Genomic DNA, 25478 nt, shown 5'->3' on the forward strand with positions numbered 1-25478 from the left:
GCTTTTGGCTGATTTATTTTGACATGAACAGGGCTGAAGCATTCTTAATGGCTGATCTTCACTGCATGTACCTGACATCTTCGGTGCGGGTGCATTTTCTAAGTGTCTTGAGATTCATGTAAAGCAAGTCTAAGAAGAAAGCATGCAAGATTAATGGTGCAGTAGCCTTTGTCAAGATCCCTGGTGATTGCACTGCACCTCTTGTTTTGTCCTGATGAAAAGTTTTATTTTTCTCAGAAGATCATACCCTGGATTATCGTCCTAGCAGCCATCACTATTAGGGTACAAGTACAGCATTCTGGGTGGACTCCGCAATGAGGCTGTATTAAACTGAAAGGATCAATACACCCAGCGTATACCAGGGGGACATGCCCCACTTCAGGGCACTACCAAATCGGGTAGACCGGTCCTTATAAAGTGGCCAAGCAATGCATATTGTCAGTAGAAAAACTTTAAAGTTGCTGATATGGTAAATTAATTAAATCTAAGTTTAGATCCCTTGCTACTGATAAACAGTCTTACATGGGTTGGGTGGATCTTCAGAAGTCATTCATTATTAAATTCAGGAAAATGTAGGGGCAGCAAATATGACTGGCAATCTCACCATTATCTAGCCTGCTCTTATATTCCTTTGGCTGCTGGAATGATTTTCCTGATTAGCTTGTAGTTGAGGTATTTGCTTGTACGTACTATCCTTTCATCCCTTGTTCTTGTGAACAGATCAACTGTCTCTATTTAGAAACTTTTTTTATGGAAGACAGTGAGATGACAGTTGATTGATCCTGGCTGTACTGATTATTTTCTATTTGTTTCTGACATGTAAATGGTCAATATTATGATCAGGCAATGCATGCTCATGCAAAACTGGGCAGAAGCAGAACCCTGGAGAAATTACATAAAGATTTTTTATTTGTGCTGTCCTGGCTGCAACTTCAGAATATCAATGTGATTAGCAAAATGGCTAACATCTGTAGCATGATTCATGTACAATTTCAAAACAGTGCCAAATGGTGTATTGGAATATTAATGAAATACATACAGTACATATGTACTTCTGTACACACCTACCTATGCTTTACCATGCTTTCACTCTGCTGTATTACACTTTGCTATGTTATTGTAAAGGTACACACATTCATAATCAGCTGAATTTCAATAGGCTTCACAATGATTTTATAGGGTTGTAAATATTTGACACAATCTAAGCAAATTACACAGTGCCTCCTAATGTTTTTATTCATTCCATGAATGTCTTAAAAAATGTATTGCATTTCCACCCACACAAGCAAGGTGTCTTAATTGACACCCTTGGGCCAGTAAATAAATAGAGGCAGTCAATTTATGGGGATTTTTTTTATTTTATTATAAAGTCTTAATTAGAGCGTTCTTGCTGTTTTTATCGTAGCAGAAATTCCTCAGTTTGAAAGACTAATCCGCTGGTTTCACTGAGGCGTAGGAGTTCGTTCAGTTTCTTATGTTCACACGTAGGAAGGCAGTTGTCGACACATTTGCCTAAAAACAACCACCCGCTCTATGGAGTTGGTTTAGACCAGAGACAGAAATTTGTGTGAAAAAATGTTTGTTACAGTTTATGTATTTTAATTGAATTTGTTATAATTTCCAGCTATGTAAATATGTTGTATATAAATATCTAAAGCTTGTTTGAGTGACAGTGATACAATTGCAATTATTCATCAGCTGCAAATTATTTTCTACACATTCACTCTAGCAGTTTAATAATACACAATCATCACGCATTGAAGTGGCATTTCGGGATCATTTATTAGTCGATTTCCTCACATGACAGCATTCTGTCTGAGATGAAAGCGTCATTAGATTGCGGAAATCAGTTAGCAAGCAAACTACACCTATGGACAAAAGTTTAACATCACCTATAATTTTAGGATTGAGACATAATTTAAAATTAAAATCAGTGTGAACATAATTTAGATCTTTTATGTAATCAAAGAAACTACAAAATGGTATTGCATAGGTGTACTGAAAGCCCTAATAGTAGTACAGTAAGATTCAAGTAAGATTTTGAAATGTCACATTCTTACATTTTTTGTCAGTTTTTTGTTAAGTATATTGAAAACTAATGTAACGTTAATATGTTAACATAACATTATTCAGCAGGTTACACTCAACTTTAGGAAGAATAATTTGTTAATTCTAAAGGGTGATGGAAAACTTCCATAGGAAGCAGCACAGACTCTGGGGACAGGGTTGTGTTTCACTGTGAGCATTAATAAATCAATGATACTTCAAAACGATGGCCGCAAATTCATATGAATTTAAGTCAAATTAATTTACCAGTTAAAAAAGCTCACCATTTCTAGTTATTACCCCCTACTCGGGATGCATATCCCTGGTGATGGGGATACAGTGGAGGTGTGTGTGTGTGTGTGTGTGTGTGTGTGTGTGTGTGTGTGTGTGTGTGTGTGTGTGTGTGTGTGTATATATATATATATATATATATAGATATATATAATAAATAGTAATATACAAATTGTTTTTGTTTGTTTTGTTTTAAACTGGTTTGTTTTGTTATTGTGTACTTCTTTGAATAAACTCTCAGGATAATACTGTCATTACTGTTTAATACCAGACCTTTTAATCTGGAGCAGTGGATGGTTCATTTTCAAACTCTAAATAGTAAGGACAGTGATATGCAGTAGACATGGCCTGTGAGCTTTGTTTTTGTCCAAGTTAAGACAATTAGGACAAAGTGTTCCATCAAATTGGATTTCTGTCTGAAAACTGTGATCCTTGAAGTAAACCCTGGCAGGCTTCATTGGTGTGGAGTCAAGGAGTATTGTCAGAGATTTTCATTATACCTTTATAGCATGAAATCAAAGATGTCTCACAGCATTCGAGTTACCTTCCAGACCATTTGATCCTGCCTATAAAGACATTATTGGCATTGCTGATTAAAAACACTGTTCTAAATTCATTTACTCTTACCTGTATGTATACAACAGTGCTTGTCACAAATGAGACAGTCAGAATGACAAATTGCTGTACTTCAGCATAACTATTACAATATTTGCACCAATTATTTGAACATCTGCAGACCTTCTTCACATTCCAGTTAGTTTTCATGGTAATTCTATGTCTCTGACATGCCAAATAGAGATGATAAATTATACAAACAATGCAGGTCCCACCACCCTTACACACCGCATTGTACATTCAAGACCTTAAACACTTTTTTTTCCATAAAAGGTTTCAACATTTTAAATACTGTATGTCCATGTTTAATTTATTTTTAGCATATCTTACCAGCAAAGGAAAAAAATAATCCTTTCGAGTGACATCAGGCCTAAAGCTTAAGTGACTACAGAGACTGGCTCTCATGTAATTGCCCTATAGACATGTTTTGGTGTTTTGTCGGACTGCATTACAGAATGTAGGTATTTTTAAACTAACTAAATATGGCACATAGGACGTGCATGAGGGCTAGGTTATCAACTCCACCCATAAGCATTAAGTGTTAAGTCATGCTAAAAACAAAAAGACACGAGCAAGCTTCTGTGTTGAACCTGCTGTGCCTTTTAGGACATTTTAATAATAAAGATGCAACATTTTAGCACAAGATATAATTCTTCTGAAAACGAAACTTTTTTCCCACAATAATCAAATATTCTTTTTGTTTTAATTAGCTGAAAAATGTCTCAGGTGTAACCTAAACCTGGTACCCCATCATACAGCCTCTTAAAAAAAGGACTCACACTCATCTGTACAGGTGCACTGCAGGTGTAAGACTAGCTGTAACAACACTGCAGTTGAAAAGTGCTATTTTTAGTTCAGTGTTGGTTGAAGCGCAGTTTATTCTGTGGTGGCTGACTGATTATTTGGTGCAAAATCATGTATTTGTTTTTGGTGCAAGAGTTCATCACAAGCATGAAATGTATTTACCCCTATGCTACGGCACAGAAGACGAGCTTTTCTTATTATGCAGTGTTCCTTATTTTTTCTTTTTTTCATGTGATATTTTATATATATATATATATATATATATATATATATATATATATATATATATATATATATATATATATATATATATATATAGTAAACAGTATGGTTTGAAGAAGCACCTGTAAGGAAATAGGTGAGTCTTGATCATGCAAAGAAATTGTTTGGGCACTGTTGTTGGAACTGCTAAGTACAGAATTGCACTACAGTAGGTACAGCACTATATCTTTCTTATTATTTTTTTTTACCTATTCTGTAAATTATTACTGTTGTCATAGCCAGTATCTTCAGATGTATGTTGGTAGGAAATGTGACAGGAGTCTAACAATTGAGTGCAGTTTACAAAATAGCTTACGAATAAACGTATTTATTAATACATGTTTATTGTATGAACAAATACAAAATGAAAAAAATAATAACATGACATTTTAATGATCCAAGTAGTTCTGGTTCAGTAATTTTATCAGAATTACAAATTCTGATTTGAATTCAGTCGTGGATGTGTCCACTATTGAGTTGAGCTTGCTTTATGTATTGATTTATACATCAACACTGCTTTAAATGGTAACATTTTGAGAGAGGGAGAGGGAGAGGGAGAGGGAAAGGGGTGGGGTTTCAATCACGAAACAGCATACACCCCCAAGGTATAAAATGTTTAATAAAAAGAGTGAATGAATAAATAGTCCAGAAGCACAGATTAATTACAAAAAAAAAAAAATGAATGACTATATTAGCAAAGTACAATAAATGAAGGATTAGTTAAACTGGTATGAACTGTGTGTTCCTATTTAAGTAAATTAATGATGGCCCAGTGTTTCACTTCTCACATTTCTTTCTACGCTTTGTGTTTCCCTGCAGGTATGGCCTCGCAAGTGCAAGTATTTCCGCCACGCACTCTTCAGTCAAGTGCCTTCTTTAGTGTAAAGAAGCTAAAGGTGGAGCCAAGTTCTGACTGGGATATGACAGGGTACGGCACTCATAACAAAGTGTATAGCCTGAGCAGCAAGAACATACAAGCCACCCAGGTGGCCATTAACGCCTCCACCCTTCCCTACGAGCAAGCGCTTATCTTCCCAGCCAGCACCGGGCACATTGTGGTAGCCTCAGCCAGCAGCACTTCAGGAGCAGCTGGGCAGCTGCTGGGCATTACCTGTCACAACCTGATGCGCCGCAGTACAGTGAGCCTTCTGGACACGTACCAGAAGTGCGGGCTTAAACGCAAGAGTGAGGAGATCGAGAACAACAGCAGCGTCCAGATCATCGAAGAGCATCCGCCAATGACCCAGAACACAGTCAGCGGGGCCACTGTTGCCACGGCCACCAGCTCCACAGCAACCTCCAAAAACAGTGGCTCCAACAGCGAGGGGGATTACCAGCTGGTCCAGCATGAGGTTGTCTGCTCAATGACCAACACCTACGAGGTCTTGGAGTTCCTTGGTCGGGGGACCTTTGGGCAGGTCGTAAAATGCTGGAAGAGGGGCACTAACGAGATTGTGGCCATCAAGATCCTGAAAAACCACCCTTCTTACGCCCGGCAAGGGCAGATCGAAGTCAGCATCCTGGCCAGGCTGAGCACTGAAAGCGCGGACGACTACAACTTTGTCCGGGCCTATGAGTGCTTCCAGCACAAGAACCACACCTGCTTGGTCTTTGAGATGCTGGAGCAGAACCTGTACGACTTCCTGAAGCAGAACAAGTTCAGCCCCCTACCCCTCAAGTACATCCGACCCATCCTGCAGCAGGTGGCCACGGCCCTCATGAAGCTCAAGAGCCTGGGGCTCATCCACGCAGACCTCAAGCCTGAGAACATCATGCTGGTGGACCCAGCCAGGCAGCCGTACAGGGTGAAGGTGATAGACTTCGGCTCGGCCAGTCATGTCTCCAAAGCTGTGTGCTCCACATACTTGCAGTCCAGATATTACAGGTAAGATTTTTCTTGTTTGCAATTGTTTTTTTTTTTTTTTTTTTTTTTTTTTCTCAGTTGAGGCTGTGAGCTTTGAGATATTTGCTTGAAATCATTTTTTTTTTTGCATCTAGATAATTGATGTGTTGTAGGTTTGTAACCTGATGAAAGTAAATTTCACTTCATTAAGCAAATTTAATAGATACAATTAAAAACACAATTGGAATGTCCAGTAGTGGGACTCTCCATGCAGTTTCACTGGAAACAGCTAGAATAAATACAATCATATGCCACGTAAAAACTGATGTTTTAATATACAAGGAATCTTTAGAGGGGTGTTACACAGGATTTGGGGATTTATAACAGTTATAGCACACATTAGTTATTTTAGGCAGCGTATTTACAGTTGTGCAACATAAAAAAAAAAAAACCCAGAAGCCATGTTTGTAAACAGTGGAGTAGTGGAAAGTTTTAGGATTATGACAGTTGGAAACATGTTTGTGACTGTTTCTGGGAAAAAGAAAGGTTTCATTTTTGGAAAAAACAACAAAAGAAAACCTTCTCTGAACATTTGAGTGTAAATACTGCCAGGGCTTCGTTTAGGCCTGTCCCGGTGCTCTGCTTTCATTTTCCTAGGAGAGGTAAATCAGAGGTCAGACCGAGTTCTTGTGTAATGTGCCTTTGTAATCCACACCATTAAGCTTTACATTGGAACCAGATGACTTACTGGTAACTTTCTGTTAACAAAGCTCCCAACAGCTATGCGTTGTCAGAGAGCTCTCTTACTTTTTTAATGGTTGGAGAATATGTGCTTCTTAATACATACGTGATTAGTCCTTACTCCTTTTTAACTAAAATGATTACCCGTTATTAGGGCTGTCGATGAATCGATAATTGTAATTGCAGTAAGGTGAGCAATAAACTGACTCCATTGTGATTTAGCAACAATGCCTGATCCAGAAATAGGAAAACAGGGTTTTTATGCTGGGGTGTTTTTTGGATGATGATAATAATTAGTGCTGGGACGAACACAGAATTTTCATGTTCGGATATTTGCTCAATTTAAATATTTGTTCAGATATTCGGTCGTTTTTCAAAAAGTAATAAAAGCCATTATGTTGCTCTCAATGCAGGCAGAGACAGCACAACAGCATGGATGTGGCCCTTGTGTGTGTGTCTTTATTTTACAGCAAGACCTTACAATATGTAACACGTTAAAATAGAAAATGATTTACAGTGGCCATATTCACATCTGAATATGACCGTATGTGTAATAAGCACCTCTGAATAAACAGCACATTACTAAAATACATAATTACTCAGTGAGTGTTGCACTGTTTTGTAATACAAAAGCATTAAGGCATTCGGGGTAAACAAGAAGCAGCATTGCAAGCAGACAGTTGCCTCTTGTAATGTGATGGGCTCCATAACGGTCGTGTTTCATTTCAGAGTGATATCTTGCAGTGCCTTTGTTGTAAAACTCATCCTGCTGACGTCATCACACAGCTATGGACAATTACAGCTCACATTTTGTGAGGATTTAAAATAAAGATTTTGGGCCGTATTCATAAAGCAATCTGACAGGCATGTTGAAAAAAAAAAATGGTTCTGCTCTTAAATCCTGTGGTTGTTTTTAGTTGCTTCTCTTAAAGCATGTTTATCTCTGCACGCGCTTGCTGTAAGTCTGTTCTATATTTTAGACGCTGCTGATCAAAATACAGTAGAATTTGCTAAACACTGGTTGATGTTTTGTTGAAGCCCTTTTAGCCAGACATGCTTGACATCCAATTTGCATGTGTGGAACTCTCACCCACGTCTAAAGTTGAAATGCCTGGTAAACACCCTTTGTATCAAAGAAAATCTAATTGATGAGCTGCAGATTTGCAAGGCAAATAATACATATTGGTGGGAAAGTACAGAATCAGAAAGCATTGTGTGAGGCAGTGTTTTGGGCTGAAGCTCAGGCTAGCTCAGGTCATGTCAATTTAATTGAATTGTGGATCAGGCTCGACGCTGGTTTTATTCCATCCAGAGCAGTTTCCTATCACTGTCTGTTATCTGGTTGGTTTCTGTCAGAAGTGACAAAGAAAATGTACAGAAATAAATAGTGTTTCAAAACACAAGGTCAGTTCAGGTTTTTTACATTTCTTTTTGTAACTTCTGAGTAAAAAGGGAAAGATGAAAGCTTAGAAAGTATAGAATAAAACATTATAATAACACTTTTATGTAAAATATTGCACAAGGTATTTGCTTCCAGTGCTCTCAGTGGCATATCTCATTGCCAATGAGGTGCTTTTATAAGGTGGACCACATTTGGGAAATTGCACTTCTGTCAAATAACATGGGATCCCTTCAAAGTGAGTGTTTTGATGTTAGTTGGCTGCTTTCTCTAATTGCTTACTTGGTAAGAAAAAAAAAAATCACTGTGAGAACTGGAGTTGCCCACACAAGTCATATAGCTTGTATCAGTCAGCATATACTATAGAGTAAAAACCCAGCAAGCATCTAGTACTATAGAGTCTAAACACATGCACATTAATGCAGACATCGAGAGTTTTCACACTGCTGTTAAGTTTCCCTTTAATAAGCCTAACACCAGTCCTTACGTGTCTTAGGGATCTGAAGTCTCAGCTTACTGACACATTCTGCCATTTTCATTCAGTGAGCTGATCGTACCCTGAACCTGTGTGCAGGTGGCAATAAAATGTTTCAGCATCTGTTGTAATGGCTGATTTCCCCAGACAACACTTGTGTAAGCTTTCCAACATTTCTTATTCTAGTTGCGTAAACACATACACATGCAATTGTGGCTTTCTGTTCCTGTTAAACCAAATCCAAGAGAAATGATGTACAGAACAGTGTATAGTTTCATTTTTTATGCCCCATTCTTACATATAATCCAGTTGACAGGACATTTGGTTACAAGGTTCCTGATCTCAGGTTATTGATAGCATCAGAATTTCATCATATATAGAAGAGCCTCTTTATCTCATACTTACATTTTTAAATGTCCATGCAGAAAAAGTATGGTGGATTCAGGTTTGGTGACCACCTTTTTCACAGTATATTTTGTATTTTGTGGCATGGCAAGGGATGCATGTTGCTAATGTTTGTGTTGAGCTGAGCTGCTATGTGGCTATGTTATGCCATGGACAGCCATCAGGTTTCCGCTTGTATGCATACTGAACAGTGAAAGGATGGGCATGTGTGCCTGTGTACCTGCTCCTTAAACAAACATTAACAATATACATACAGTACACACAACATTATTTTTTAAATTGAAGGCAGTATTATTATATTGCGGGTATTCCTGGTTATACATTGTCGGAATATAGTATCTGCCTGTTTTTTTTAACACAATCCCAGTTCACATTTAAATATGACAGAATTCAATTTTGAGAAATGCCTATGTCATAAGAACATAAGAACATAAGAAAGTTTACAAACGAGAGGAGGCCATTCGGCCCATCTTGCTCGTTTGGTTGTTAGTAGCTTATTAATCCCAAAATCTCATCAAGCAGCTTCTTGAAGGATCCCAGGGTGTCAGCTTCAACAACATTACTGGGGAGTTGATTCCAGACCCTCACAATTCTCTGTGTAAAAAAGTGCCTCCTATTTTCTGTTCTGAATGCCCCTTTGTCTAATCTCCATTTGTGACCCCTGGTCCTTGTTTCTTTTTTCAGGCTGAAAAAGTCCCTTGGGTCGACACTGTCAAAACCTTTTAGAATTTTGAATGCTTGAATTAGGTCGCCACGTAGTCTTCTTTGTTCAAGACTAAACAGATTCAGTTCTTTTAGCCTGTCTGCATATGACATGCCTTTTAAGCCCGGAATAATTCTGGTCGCTCTTCTTTGCACTCTTTCTAGAGCAGCAATATCTTTTTTATAGCGAGGTGACCAGAACTGCACACAATATTCAAGATGAGGTCTTACTAGTGCATTGTACAGTTTTAACATTACATCCCTTGATTTAAATTCAACACTTTTCACAATGTATCCGAGCATCTTGTTAGCCTTTTTTATAGCTTCCCCACATTGTCTAGATGACGACATTTCTGAGTCAACAAAAACTCCTAGGTCTTTTTCATAGATTCCTTCTCCAATTTCAGTATCTCCCATATGATATTTATAATGTACATTTTTATTTCCTGCATGCAGTACCTTACACTTTTCTCTATTAAATGTCATTTGCCATGTGTCTGCCCAGTTCTGAATCTTGTCTAGATCATTTTGAATGACCTTTGCTGCTGCAACAGTGTTTGCCACTCCTCCTACTTTTGTGTCGTCTGCAAATTTAACAAGTTTGCTTACTATACCAGAATCTAAATCATTAATGTAGATTAGGAATAGCAGAGGACCTAATACTGATCCCTGTGGTACACCACTGGTTACCACACTCCATTCTGAGGTTTTTCCTCTAATCAGTACTTTCTGTTTTCTACATGTTAACCACTCCCTAATCCATGTACATGTGTTTCCTTGAATCCCAACTGTGTTCAGTTTGAGAATTAATCTTTTGTGCGGGACTTTGTCAAAAGCTTTCTGGAAATCTAAATAAACCATGTCATATGCTTTGCAATTATCCATTATCGATGTTGCATCCTCAAAAAAATCAAGCAAGTTAGTTAGACACGATCTCCCTTTCCTAAAACCATGTTGACTGTCTCCCAGGACCCTGTTACCATATAGGTAATTTTCCATTTTGGATCTTATTATAGTTTCCATAAGTTTGCATATAATAGAAGTCAGGCTTACTGGTCTGTAGTTACCTGGTTCAGTTTTGTTTCCCTTTTTGTGGATCGGTATTACGTTTGCAATTTTCCAGTCTGTCGGTACCACCCCTGTGTCAAGAGACTGCTGCATGATCTTGGTTAGCGGTTTGTAAATTACTTCTTTCATTTCTTTGAGTACTATTGGGAGGATCTCATCCGGCCCAGGGGATTTGTTTATTTTAAGAGCTCCTAGTCCCTTTAACACTTCTGCCTCAGTTATGCTAAAGTTATTTAAAACTGGATAGGAACTGGATGACATGTGGGGCATGTTGTCAGTATCTTCCTTTGTAAAAACTTGTGAAAAGTAATCATTTAATATATTTGCTATTTTTTTTTCTTCATCTACGATTTTGCCATTTGTATCTCTTAAACATTTAATCTCCTCTTTGAATGTTCTCTTGCTGTTGTAATATTGGAAAAACATTTTGGAATTGGTTTTAGCTCCCTTAGCAATGTTCATTTCTATTTCTCTCTTGGCCTTTCTAACTTCCTTTTTGACTTGCGTTTGCAGTTCTGTGTACTCTTTCTGCATACTTTCTTTTTGGTCCTTTTTTAATGATCTGTAAAGTGCCTTTTTTCGCTGAATTTTTTTTTAATTGATCTATTAAACCATTTTGGCAATTTAGTTTTACATTTAGATTTGTCTACTTTAGGGATGTAATTGTTTTGCGCCTCTAGTACTACATTTTTGAAGAACAACCATCCTTCTTCTGTGGGTGTTTTCTCTATTTTACTCCAATCTACTTCTGTTAGTCTCTGTTTCATACCTTCATAGTTTGCTTTTCTAAAATTGTAAACCTTAGCTTTAGTCATTACTTTTGGGGTTTTAAAAAACACTTCAAATGAGACCATGTTGTGGTCTGAGTTTGCCAGTGGTAATGTGACCTCTGTTTTAGTTATTCTGCCTTCATTATTTGAAACGAATAAATCAAGGCATGCCTCCCCTCTAGTCGGTGCCTTGACAAATTGTGTTAGGAAGCAGTCATTTGTCATTTCCACCATTTCTATTTCATCCTTCGTGCTACCCACCGGGTTTTCCCATTTTATTTGGGGGAAGTTGAAATCCCCCATTAGTATGGCTTCTCCTTTGCTACACGCATTTCTAATGTCACTGTATAACAGATTATTTTGCTCACCATCTGAATCTGGCGGTCTATAGCATGCTGCTATTATTATGCCCTTTGAATTTTTGTCCATTTTTCTGACCCATATTGATTCGGTTTTATTTTCTTTGTCCAGGTTTAACACCTGGGCTTCAAGACTGTTTCTTATGTATAGCGCTACCCCTCCTCCTCTTCTGTCCTGCCTGGCTTTCCTATACAGTGTATACCCACAAATATTATATTCGTCCCCATCACTCTCAGACAACCACGTTTCTGTAACACCTATCACATCATAGTTACCTGTTAGTGCAGTAGCTTCAGGTTCTAGAATTTTGTTTCTGATACTTCTAGCATTTAGATAAATACATTTAATGGTTGTCTTACCTGAGTTGTTGTTTTTGTTTTGATGCGGCCTCCCTTCTGTTTTTTTTGTTGATTTCTCCCCCCTTCCTTTCTAGTTCAAATGCTTCTGAACCTGCTCGAGGATCTTTTCTCCAAGTAGACTGGTTCCCTTGTTATTTAAGTGCAGTCCATCCCGTCTATACAGATAGTCCTCATTGTAGAATGTGGTCCAATGATCAAGATAGGTGAAGCCTTCCCGTGTGCACCACATCTTCAGCCATGCGTTTTGATTAATTATTTCCAGCTGTCCATATGGTCCTTTGCAAGGTGCCGGTAGTATACCAGAAAATACCACAGTTTTGGTTTTCTCTTTTAATTTCCTTCCTAGCTCTCTGAATTTGTTTTGCAGGGATTTTGGTCTGTCTCTTCCAATGTTGTTTGTACCTATGTGGACGACTACTACCAGGTCGTCTCCTGTTCGTTCTAGGAGCCTGTCCACGTTCTCAGTGATGTGCTTGACCGAGGCTCCCGGAAGGCAGCACACTGTTGTAGTAAGGGGGTCCAAACTGCGAATTGAACTTGCTGTGTTTCTCAATATGGAGTCCCCAACAATCATGACCTCCCTACTTTTTGCTGTCTGGTCACCACTGTCTATGGGGTCCTGGATGTTGTTCCTTTCATTCTCTTGTTGTTGGTTCTACTCATCAAAATTCTGAAGTGACTCAAATTTGTTGGTTGTTTTGATTTCTGGTGGTTGTGTTTGACGAAGTTTCTTTTTTTCCTTGCTTCTGCCTACCTGAACCCAGCTGTTCTGACCTTCTATCTCCTTGGTGGCTTTCAGTCTGTTAGGGGTGATGCAGACTTCCATGAATTGTGGGTGTGCCAGTTCCTCAAGATCCTGTTGCTGTCTCACTTCTTCCAGCTCCATTTCTAGCATACTTACTAGTTTATGCAAATCATGGATCGCGATGCACTTTACGCACACTTGGTTTAGCTGCGCTGGGTTTTCTCGGATTTCCCACATCAAGCAGGTGTCACAGATTACTGGCTTGAAGACCATGTTGAGGGTTTTTTTTTTTGAAGTTTAGTTTCTTCTGCAGCTGTCAGCCTGCTTTCCAACTGCTTCTAAACTGCTCTGTACTTTTCCACGCCTGTACTTCTCCCACTCGCTGTCGCTGGGAAGACTGCCTCTGTTACTGTACACGCTATTTGGCATTTTATTTCCATTTAATTGTACCTGTTTAATATTTTTCTTTTCCTCTGAAATTACATTTATTTTAATATTGCATATCCCCCTAAGTGGTTTATTTAACTTAAGTGAAGAGGCCATTTGTTTTTAACTTTATTTTTTAAATCCAAGCCATAGTGTTTTTTATTTGAGTGTGAGCATTTTTGACAGCTTTGTGTATTGTGCGTTTTATGACGACGATGATAGAACTTATCTTCCTTATCTAGTAACTCATGCATAAACAAGAATGAGGCATGAGCTGTGCTGGTCAGTCAGAATCCTCAGAGCAGTGCAGCTGAGTGGTGTTATTGGCTCCTTGTCTGTCATTCAAGATGCTTCTGCTGAGCAAGTGTGCTGAAGAGCAGCCGAGTGAGATGTCGCAGCAGTAATTGCCAGTTGACATTGTGCATGGCGAGGCAAAAATGAGTTGGAATCGCCTGCTACCCCGTCAGAATCTCCAGACAGATGGGCGATATCAGAGGAGTTGTGTTTAGAGAGATTATTGGTCATACTTCATATAATGCCTGTTAACAACTAGCTTATTAACATGTTAACAAATGATGTTCAGTTCATGTTAATGATAAGTTCATGTATAGTTAAGATGTAAACAGTTTGGAGGGTTACTTTCATTTCATTTCAAATTTGGTGAGACTGATGACCCGTTTTATTTTGATATCATGTTATTTTTGCTTTGCTTCAGTGGAATATGCTGAAGTTCTGGTTCTAAGTTCTGCTTTGAGCATCATTACTATCCAGTTTAATGAACACGCAGTTGCCGTTGGTAACAGATGTTTGAAAGAACTGACAGGTTTGTTGACCAGTACTGTGGGTGGTTTCGCAAGACCATTCAATTGCAATGGCGATTTATAGCGAGCTGTGTTATATAAGTCTATCTATATTGTTTTTTTAATAAGTGAAGTTCATATAACAATACTTGTAAATCAAAACATATTTTGGCTCAAAAGAGTGCCTACATTGTTTCTTACTACAATATACTATACAAAACTTTGACATTATTTGACTGTGGATGCTATAATAAATTGTACAATATTTGTACAACGCACTGTTTTCTTTTTCTTTTATAAGACTTCCATTTTTGTTTCTAATGAAATCATTTGTGATCAAGAGCTGCATTGTCTCATTTACTTTAAGTGTGCTTCCTGTTCTGCTGTAGTCACATCACACACAGTCCTAGTTAAAAAAAAACAACTAAAAAAAAACAACTAAAAAAACCCCCACAGAAACCCAAATCAATGAAATGTCCTGTTTGATAATAGAGGGAATAGCTGCTCCTGTTCAGACAGCCTAGTTGACTAAACTGACATTGCATTTATGATTAGAAGATGAGCAAAGCTTAAGTTTTTAGTACACTGCATCTCTGAAATATATTTGCCATATGCTCTTTTTCTAGTGAATTTTTTGGGATATGGATCATTATGCTGGACGGCCATTCCACTAAAAACTGTGCTTCATGTAAGTCATTGGTGGGCAGAACATCTGGAGCAGAGTAATTGTTCATTGAGGCCATGCCATGTGACACAGGGGCCAGCTGGGGGACTTTTTATGTTGCACTGGATTTCATCTTTCAGGGGCTTTACTGTATGTGCCAATGTGTGTATCTGTGTATGAGAGAGACAAAGGAAGCACAAACTACCTGGGCGATGTCTAATTTGAGCAGTTTATGTTTAGAAGGCTTGGCAGGCTCTGTTTGTCAAACCTACTTAAATGTAGGAAATATATTGCCAAGCTTAGTGAATCACCCAGGAATTCAAACCCTCAATTCTGCATTTTTAAGTAAAACATTTTTTTTTAAATTATCTGTCTTTTTGTAGATGGCTAGAAATCTGTGTTTATCAGGGTTTTTTACTGTGCAAAAAGTGAATTGACTTGTTATTTTTTTGTATTGCACAAAAGCACTCTGGAGTTTTCATGTCTTGAGGCACCATGAAAACAACTCAAATCAAACAACAGCACAGATGGAAACCATAGTGCGTGATGTACCTCTACACTGGCAACAAAACACAGTGCTAGAAACTGACCCAAGAACAGGGTTAAAAAAACAAGTACAGTAGGAGTGTTTTATATAGGATAAACACTGGTTTGATTTTTTTTGCGTGTCTTTCTGTGTTTAACGGTTAAACCCTAAAATCAGAAACCGTTAAAATAGCTCAGTAAGGACTTGTTGTTTATTTCTAACTTTGAATTCTTCATGTCACAATGTGTCCCTATGCAGATACACACCTTAGCTAGTGCCTTCATCTGTGTTATTACATTTGTCTGCTTGAATTAGTTGCTTATTGTTTTACCTCTGTACCAAATGAACACCACAAGCACTGGTAGTCATACTTGACTATTCTGCGTATTTGGCTGTCATGCGGGTGGCACATTCATTCCATCAAGCCATTAAGCACTGGCACAATGTAAACGATTGTATTAAGATTTTTTTTTAAGGTTCAAACACAGTCTAATATTTGTTGCATGTTATTGGATGATCAGCGTTCTTATTCTAGTTTAGTACAAGCTTGTTAGATTTGTAGTCTGGAGTGAAAAAAAGTGGAAAAGTGAAAAGTACCTGAAAAAAACGATCGTAAAACCCCCCTGAAAAAAACGATCGTAAAACCCCCTGTGGCAGAGCAAAGCTCTGCCCTTTTTAAATTGGCAGGGATGGGGTTAATTTACCCTACCTGCCTTGGTTCATTGTATTCAGGTGGCTGGGGTTGATTAGATGATTAGTTTAATTAATGATCAATCAGCGCCCAGCCACTTGACATAAAAGGAGGCCTCTGCTTCTCATTTGGGAGGAGGGAGCTGAGGAAGCAGGTTGGTGTTTGTGGTTTTTGTGATTTGTGAATCCAGTGAAGGCATTGCCCAGCCTGGAAACCTTAATTTTGTAAGTTTTTTGTTTTGTTGTTTTTCTTTTTGTGTTTAAAGATTTTTATTTTGCCCTTGTGCACTTTATTTTTGTGTTTATTTATAATAAAATTAGGTTTTTTTTGAACTGCAGTCTGTCTCTGGGCCTCTATCCACTCGCCAGCCTGCCACACCCCCCGATTTAAAAAAAAAAAAAAAAATCCGTTACTCCGTCACCCGCCCAACACAAGGAAACGACACAGTGTTTGAGGTGAAACCTTTAGTTTTATAACTGATTATTTGTATCATTAACTCTTTACTAATACTACATACTCAGAGTGAGTTTTAGTTGTTTTACTCGTGTTGCTATAACATGGCTCTCTCTACTCTAGCTACTGTAGTAAGAACAGAACATGATAAATTCTGTAGATTCAACATTGAGTGGACCAATAAATACTACTTTATTTTACCAACTGCACTGAACACAAAGCCAGTGTGTTTACTGTGCAATGAATGTGTGTTGCTAGTTATGGAATACAATATGAAAAGGCATTTTGAAACCAAACAAGGAGCTTTTAGAAATACGTATCCAGAGGGCTCAGTAGTTAGAAGCTCAAAAGTAGAAGCGCTGACCTCTTCTTAAGTTATACTATTAATATGTCACATGCAATTCTCACACTGTTCCATTATTAAAGTACTATTCATATGGTAAAATGTGTAAGCCTTCTTCAATATATGAACATTAAGTTATGTAATATTTATTATTGCTTAAAAATGTGCAGAGTAAAATACTCCTAACTTTTTTTTTTTCTAATCTGGCCCCCTTAAAAAATTAAAAAAATTAGTTGAACAGCCCTGCTCTGACTAAGGGAACACTTCCTGCCCAGGGTATATGAGAAACACATGCAAGCAGCTTTATAGCAAGTACAGCATAAACCAGTCTGCGTTGTTGCATTTGAAACTACAGATGGAAGAGATAAGTGTCTTAAACATTGTATTTAATTTGTAATTTTATGGAAATTGTATAATTTTGTAATAATGCCCCTTGTTTTCGACTAGTCTGTATATTTAATACCAGCAATAAGCTGTTTTTTCAAAACACCTTTATTTGTTGACTGACCTATTTTTACTAGTGGACTGCTTTAAGAAATATTTTTCATGAAAACTACAGTAACTCAGGGACTTAAACAATGGATTCGATAGTTTAATGTAAAAATGATATTTATGTTCAAATTTCGTTGTTAAATCTTAAATTGGTAAAATAACAAAATTGGTCATTTTGAAAAACTGAATTTGCCATTCCCATGAATGGAAAATCAGGTGCCCTAGTGCTGCAGTCTCCTAGGCAGGTGAAGGATGTTCTTTGGATCATCAGAAATCAGTTGGATCAGCGTGACCCTCACCCTTCCTAGCGTACACTGAGGACCTTGACATGAAGAAAGCCAAAGGGACTGTGCCTGACAGCTTCTGTCCATATCTCATGTTGTTGAAAAAATAAGTCCGCTTCTAACAGCGTAGTATGTGCAGTCAAGCTGGCAGGCTAGAATCACATACACAAAGAAAAGCGTTTCGGCACATGGGGTCACACTTTTTTGTTTTTGACAGAGAGAAATACAAAGCAAACACTTTCTAAACAAAGCAAAAGTCATCTCACAAGTTGGAGTCTACAGTACATCGTGTTACCCGGTCGTGACTACCCTGAAATACATACTGAGCACTGTTCTTGTGTTAGAACTATGGTATTAGACAGTGGAAGCTTGCTTGCATTGCATAGGTCAAAATAATCACGGCTTCCAGACCAAGAAGTTACCTCATTGTTTAAATGATTACATTTATTGTCCCTTAAGAAATATTTGAGATCCCTTCAATTTAACTTTTTTTTTTTTTTTTTTTTTTGAGAAATCTGTAAAAAGAAAATCAGGAAAGCTATGAAAAAAAAAGTATATATTAGTATAACTCAGACAGACACATCGCCCTGGGTCATTTTCCTTTCTGGAGGAGAGGCATTACATTCAAAGGAAGAAGCCGGTGGATTGCAGTTCTGGGAAGCTTTTAGTCATTGATGTGTAGTAGAATTTGAGGTGATGTCAAAACAAGTGCAAGAGACTTCCTGATAACGTGATTAAGTCTGTACAAACTGTTCTTTGTTTTCTATAAAATGTCAATAATTCCATGGAAATTAGTGTATGCTGAGTACTTCAGAAACCCTGTATCTCCCAGAAAAATGAACAGTAATAAACCATCAGACATAACGCATGAGTTAACAAACCAGGCACATGTCTGATATAATTCCATTGCATTTTCAAGAGAGACATTTTGTACATAGATTACAGTAAAAATATTCAGTTATGAAGGTCTATCTGGAAAAAAAAAGGTTAGCATGTTATTGCAAAAACAGCAGCAATATTAAAATTATATGTAAGGATTTGTGATGAAAACCTGTGATAGGTTCTTTACATTCAATGTTTAACCCAAATTACATAGAGAATAAAAAGCATTGTATATTTTTTATTTTTGTATGCACTGTTCAGCTCAGGTTATTTTCTTTCTTTGCCTCATAATGTGTATACTGTACTGTACACATCTTGTCCTTAAAAACAGGCCACATCTGGTACATTCCTACCGAATTTCACTAAAACCTAAAGGAGTCAAACCTGGAGAAAAGCAGCACTGAGATGAGTCAGGCTACAGTATGACTGAATGCAGTCCAGTAGATATTTTCGTCTATTGATCGGCAGTTAATGCTGTTTTTTAGCCCGAGATGTTGATTTACTTCACTCTTGATTGTTGACTTCATTATTTAGTGCCGAAGGGAAATAAATCAGCAGAATCGAACGAGAACGCAGCTCATTTAGATACTAGGAATGGCAACATTTTGGTTTAATTCATTCTTGTTTGTCCCTTGATTTTACCAACAGAATATTTAGAGAAATCTCAAGGAATAGATTCACTTTCTCGCTGATAGATAATGCAAGAGGAAATAACTGGCAGGTGAACTGTCGTGGAATTAAAGGATGAGGAAAACGCTGTACTGTGTGAAACTGTTTCCTGGCTACCTGCAGTGCTGAGGATTTGGTGGATTCGAACAGAAAAGTGAAAAATGAATGTAGTCTGTCATTTCATCCTATTGTCTGCACTGCACATATATAAGACCGTCACACATTTAACATCAATCCATGGGGTCTGTTCCTGTGCTTATCAGTGCCACAATTCAGCAGGATTCATTAGGAAGAGCTCTTGACAGAGGGCTCAGGAGACAGAGGGGGTCGTGTATCAAGCGTTTGTGACGGCATTAAGGCCATAGCGCTGAGTTTATGCTGGGCTTAAAATTGCCCTGTATTTTTCAATCAATCAGTCAGTTTATTTTATATAGCGCCTTTCATAGTGGACAATCATCACAAAGCGATTTACAAGAAAATCCATAATACTTTAAACACAGAGACATGCATAACACATGATATACAGTAAAAAAAAAAAAAAAAAAAAAAAAAACATTAAATACGTGTCTCTCAATGTCACCTTTCGAATTATGTACTATTATCGTAGTAGTGTATTATGTACTTTATTATTAATTTATTTAAACTTTCACAAATGGTCTTTTACGTAGTGGGTCTATCAAGTACATTGGCCGAAAGGCAACGACGGGGATAGTACTGGGACCGCTGTAATACGTACGCAGTGTCACAGACGTCACAGCTATAGTCGAGAATATCGCGATCTTAAATTGGCATGTTAAAGCAATAAAGAGGGTCCAAAGAACAGTAAGAAAGTCATACATATCCCACAGTTCAGAGTGGAGCCGAAGGAACACTTGCCTAAACTACCTTCCCCATTACTCCCCCCTCCCGGGAAAAATAATCCGCATTTTGGTGGTCTTTCCCCGCACGGTGTACCATGTGGTACATTAAGGGCTGCAATGCCAGATACCACCGAGTTATCCGGGCATTGCTGTCCTTCATTGTGCTTAAACACTTGAGTGGGGCGTGGTCTGTGACCAGATCGAATGAGTGTCCCAGCAAGTAGTATCGTAAAGAGTGAGTAGCCCAATTAATGGCCAAACACTCTTTTTCGACTACGGAGTAGTTGCGTTCACGAGGTAACATTTTTTTACTGAGGTACAATATCGGGTGCTCTACTCCAACTACTTTTTTGGGACAAGACTGCACCCAAACCTACATCCGATGCCTCGGGTTGTGGAGGATGAATCTCTTGGTGAAATGTGGTGTGATAAGAGTGGGGGCCTGGCGAAGTGTACGCTTAATAGTATCAAACGTTCCCTGACACTCAGCTGACCATTTAAATAAATTTGGAGCACTCTTTTTGGTGACGTCAACTAACGGGTTAACCACTGTGGCATACTCGGGGATTCCTCGTGTCGTACTATGGTAATAACCGGCTAATCCCAGTAGTGATCTCATCTGAGTCTTGGTTTTGGGGATCGCTGAACCAAACCAAAGCCTGGATTTTGGTGACTAAGGGTCACACCCTTCCATTCCCCATTAAAAATCACAAATATTGAGTCTCTATGGAAAGCAAGAGAGAACAGGTGGGTCTTGAGAATTGATTTAAAGCGAGCGACAGTGGGAGCATCACACGTCAAAGTGTCGGAGCCGTGAAGCTAAACAATCGTTCTCCGTGTGTTAAAGGCCGTGTTAGCGCCTCCTAAGTGCGCTCCCCGTGCAGTGCGCTCTCTCTCTCATTAGCCATGCACTTGAAGGAGTGTCAAGCCTTAATTATATTATTGGGCAAATTGTAGGTGGGGCTCATTTGGAAATGAAGTCTGTGATATTAAAATGAGATTTATGAAGCAGCAGAACAGCTGTGCTGGCACTAAAAGGGTACACAAATAAGTCAGATTTCAAATTGGTCTCATTTGGATGCAAAGAAAAATTCAGAAAGCAGCTGATAGGAAAGAGGATTATGGCAGCAGTCATAACGCATTTCTTAGGACAGAGAGTGCAGGCTCCTAACCTTCCTGAACATCCCAGGAACAGAGGGAGAGCACTGAGAAGAAGGGAGAACTTTCACACCTCCCTGTCCTTTCACCCCCGTATCCAATTTATAGTCAGGGCGGATCTACCTCCCGTATTGCCCCGCTCCGCTACCGTTGCTGGAAGATGGGGTCGACCCCACCCGTGGGCCAGAAGGGTACCATCCCCCTAACCGTGACCTCACCGGGTTGCCTAACCACGTGTCGCGCCAGACCCTCCCAACCCACGGCCCTCGGATGGCTCCCACAGTGTTTAGGGTCCGCATTACCCTTTTTGATCTCCCTCAGGATTAAATTATATCTCGATACCGGTTATCTCATTATGTACAATTGTATTTGTTGTATAATAAACTTGGTTAATTAAGGTATCCTAGTCATTGTCTACATTTGGTTTTATCCATCGTATTATAATAATATAATATAAAGTCAAGACACTTGGTCAACACGGGTCATTTCTGCCTCTCCAATTGACCTACCTATTGTTCAATTGATGTAGTCCATTTAGAGGGGAGGCACTGTTTTTCAGATTAGTCTGTCAATGTGTTGTACCGGTAGCCCATTTTGAGCACAGGCACATCGCATTTAAGCATTTTAATGTGGCAGCTTACAACGTGCCTCATTAATTTTGGGCCAGTTAATACATTGCAGAGGGGGTAAAAATTGTGCCGCAACAGAGTGCTACTTTACACTCCGCCAATTTAGCACTGCATCGGTCGATCTTAAGGCATGTCCCCCAGAATGTTCAACACTGCCCACAATTATATACATATAGTTATTATTCCAAGACTATTTAATTCCATAGCAAGTTTCCTCAACCCCCATGTTTTGCAATGTGTTATTCCAAAGAAACATTCAAAAGTTTTTTCATGTATGCTACATTAAAGGTCTAATAGTGTCTTGGTTTTATGAGTTTTGTTTTGCTACAATTACCTCCATTGGCACCCAAGACATTACTGTCTATTCAGATTTCTATTAACTTGGCCTCAGAGCTCATCTGTACAGAGCAGTGTGTTTTATGAGTGAAAAGGTGTGATACTTGCTCCAGGTAATAATACAAAAATAACTTTTTCTTTAAGTGTGTGAGAAGGTAAATTCCTCCCTGCTGAAGAAAATATACATGTGAATGGACATTTTGTTGAATTTAATTGTTGGTCTCTGTTTTCACATGGTGTGTAATGGTTAATTATCCTCTGCACCTGGAAGTAATTATACATTAGAACCAGGTGCAGGGTACTTAGGAACGGCAGCCAGTCTGCTCTAGGCTGCTGAAGAGTGTAGAGCCCGGTTGGGAGTTTGTACAATCAAGAAGGTAGTGCTAAACCGTGTTTCGTTTTAGGGATTAAACTGTTTTTGTTTTTGGTTTGGTTTTGTCCTACAGGTAAACAGCTTAGCTGTCCTGTTTGATAGTTAGGTTCCTGTGTTTTGTCAGTTAGTGCTCGTGAGGGCTGGGTGTTTATACTTTTTTGTTTACTTTTGTGTTATTATTAAAGTGTTTTTCAGCACTGAAACCTGCAATTTCTGTGTCGAGTTTTTATAAGGGCAACGGACGACCATGAGTGCGGCTGGGTTAGAACCACCCTCAGAACTAACTTGTACATACAATGCAACTGAATAATTGTAAAAGTTTTTCTAGGAGAAAGAGACAGACACAAAATACAGAAGGTGGTTTTTTTCATTGTTCTTTTTGGGTGGATTTAGTACAGAAAGTACAGGTTACAGAAAAGAGCACCAAAAGTTCATATAGTATCTGTGAAATATTATCGGAAGTGGAAAGGCACAAAGTATATATGTAGGCACTAAGACTTTTTACCTTTTTAGATACCTAGAAAACAAGGCTTAGCCTTCACATGACTGATTGCTTTGGTTCATCCTTGTGTATTTTGTCTACTTTGTGTATTAAGTTATGATGGGCTAGACAACATAACCACGGCTGCCCAAATATACTGATGTTTTAAAAAGTATGACGCTGTAGGTCATTACTGCAGATTTACATCCCAAACTTCTTGCTGCCCATGGTGGCCTTGAACCCTATTGACAGGGCCAGCTACAATCCTCAGTAGCATTATACATGACCTGGGAGTCAGCTTACCTCAAGGTTGCTGTGCCGACAGGCAGGTTTGCTTGCTTCTCTGTCTGTTTCTGTATGTGGTACAACTGGAAATTGATTCTTCAGGTTTTATGGCATATTCAAACCCTTTCATTGTTTTATAAACATGTTTGCTTCTTGAAGCTGGTTAAACAACATTAAGAGGGTTTCTATAGTGACACACAAGCTTGCTGCTCCAATCTTTAATTACAAAACAACATACAGTATTAAGCACTCCCAGGGGGTTTGTTTCTTAGTTTCTTGTAACATTTATAACATGGATTATTTCTTTCAAAAACATTAATTAAAATGTCATTAGTAAATGAACATATGGCCCACAAAGATCGATAATTTGAATGTGCCAAGGACAGAAAGTAGATATGCCTGGCTTACACTTTTTTTTAAGATAGCTACAGCTTTCTGTATGTGTGTGAACATATTAGACATCTATGCTATTTGAAGCAAACAGTACAAATCTGAATACAAATTACAAATAAACATTGTTTTCTTGGGGTAGATACAGTACAGGAGTTTTAATCACAAAAGGTGATGAATATGGCAAGAAAATGATGTCTCACTTCACACCGGATCATTCACTGGACTCAGGGGCTCACTGTGCTGTCATAGTGATGGTTGTTCATTGTAGTTTCTTATTTGCATGTCCCTGACAGCTGTCCTAACAAAGAGTTAAATGTTTCCTTCTGAAATAACAATAACGATTTATTGTTGCAACGCTTAATGCCCTGGTTAGTGCAGTAACAGGAAAAACACATTTTAGGTCGGAGGTTTCTCAACAAGCATTGAGCCGCTAATGAGATTTAACCAAACTTAGCTGGGCCTAATAACTTCCTATCAGTGGCATAGGGAGGCTGCAGTTGAGATGAGATGGCTGATCTCTGACAGAACAGCAAAGAATGAAGTAAAATACCAAAGCAAATCTGAGGGCGGCAGTATAAGATCTGACACTGTTTAGATCAATAAAATAGACCCCACTGATATATTTAGGGTAAAGATTGGCAACTTCGCTCAGCTGGGGTGTGAACCTGTATTCCTCTGACTGTGTGACTCGCCCTGCACACCACGCGGTTGTACCTTTTAGGCTGCTTATATGAAGATGGAAATTAGGGACCCTTTCCCAGCATAGCCTGTAATATATATCATATTTGCATACATGACTCAGAATTTGATAATGCTTAATATGCATGTCTCTGGATAACCCTTAATTATTTAAAGCTGTATATACAGTATTTAATATTAAGATTTGTGTTTCTCTTTTCTGAACATGTACGTACAGCTCCTGAACATTTGGGGGGAAAAATTTGCCTGTGATCCCTGTTGCAATGCCCCCTTTAATGCATTGCTTTGAAAGGTTGACTGATGGAAACTACATATTGAGATACGGTATCTCCTGTGATGCCAGTGTTCCATGAACATTTGAGACAAACAAGACGCTGCAACACCTGCCAGTTTGCTTTCCAAACGACCCGAGCAACTTGCATACTGTGGCATTTAATTTCAGGTATCATTTTGCTTCAATGAACATTTTTGCTTAAGCCCGCAAGCCAATGGATATGTTCCATTTTGTAATCAGTGCCACTTTACCTCACCCCCTCCAAGTCATGTGGTTTTAATATAAGCCCTAAGGGGCAAGCCAGTTGTCATGACAAATCATTTGTTAAAATGCACCTGTCTTTACAAAAGCCTTCCTATTATGTCAAGTTTATTATCACCAAACTTGTACTGATAACCCCAAATTGTTTAGGTCATACTAATAGTTGATAGAGTGTGATATATAAAGTGCATCTAAACAACAAGAATGCAATATAATGATATGTAATGTAATTGTCAGACACTGAATAGTTATATAGAGAGTAGGTGATATGCCGATTGAAGGATCAGCCCCCTTTTTTGAAAATCAGCCTTAGCTTCCCATTCTGCTTCTTCTGGATATTTGCCTGCATCATTTCAGAGAGGCCCTACAGTACTTTGAACTGCCGTTTTGTACAGGTGACTGTGGTGGTAATTTTACACACACAACACGTATTTCATTTTTAGTTTTTCTCTGGTGATGGTACTATAGAGAATAATGTGCTACCTAAACTTGTCTTAATGAGTGAAGATAAACACAGACAGTACGAGAGCACAACTGTTGGGAGCACACACAGTTCCTTCCTTAGGTGTCAACTGAGAGACACCACTGGTGTTGTCCAGCAATTAGTCAGGGGTA

General features: G+C 38.5%; 1 protein-coding gene across 4 annotated transcripts in view; it reads left to right on the forward strand.

Moving 5' to 3' along the window:
* The window catches only part of LOC121320004 (homeodomain-interacting protein kinase 2-like), an 81604-nt gene that overhangs the window by 14845 nt on the left and 41281 nt on the right, over window positions 1–25478 (forward strand). For all 4 annotated transcript variants that reach the window (XM_041258068.1, XM_041258066.1, XM_041258067.1 and 1 more), the window contains exon 2: window positions 4837–5902. In XM_041258068.1, the coding sequence (XP_041114002.1) occupies window positions 4837–5902 (1066 nt within the window). The remainder of the gene's footprint in view (window positions 1–4836; window positions 5903–25478) is intronic.

The sequence above is a fragment of the Polyodon spathula genome, chromosome 8, assembly GCF_017654505.1.
Source record: "Polyodon spathula isolate WHYD16114869_AA chromosome 8, ASM1765450v1, whole genome shotgun sequence".
NCBI classification, from domain to species: Eukaryota; Metazoa; Chordata; class Actinopteri; order Acipenseriformes; family Polyodontidae; genus Polyodon; species Polyodon spathula.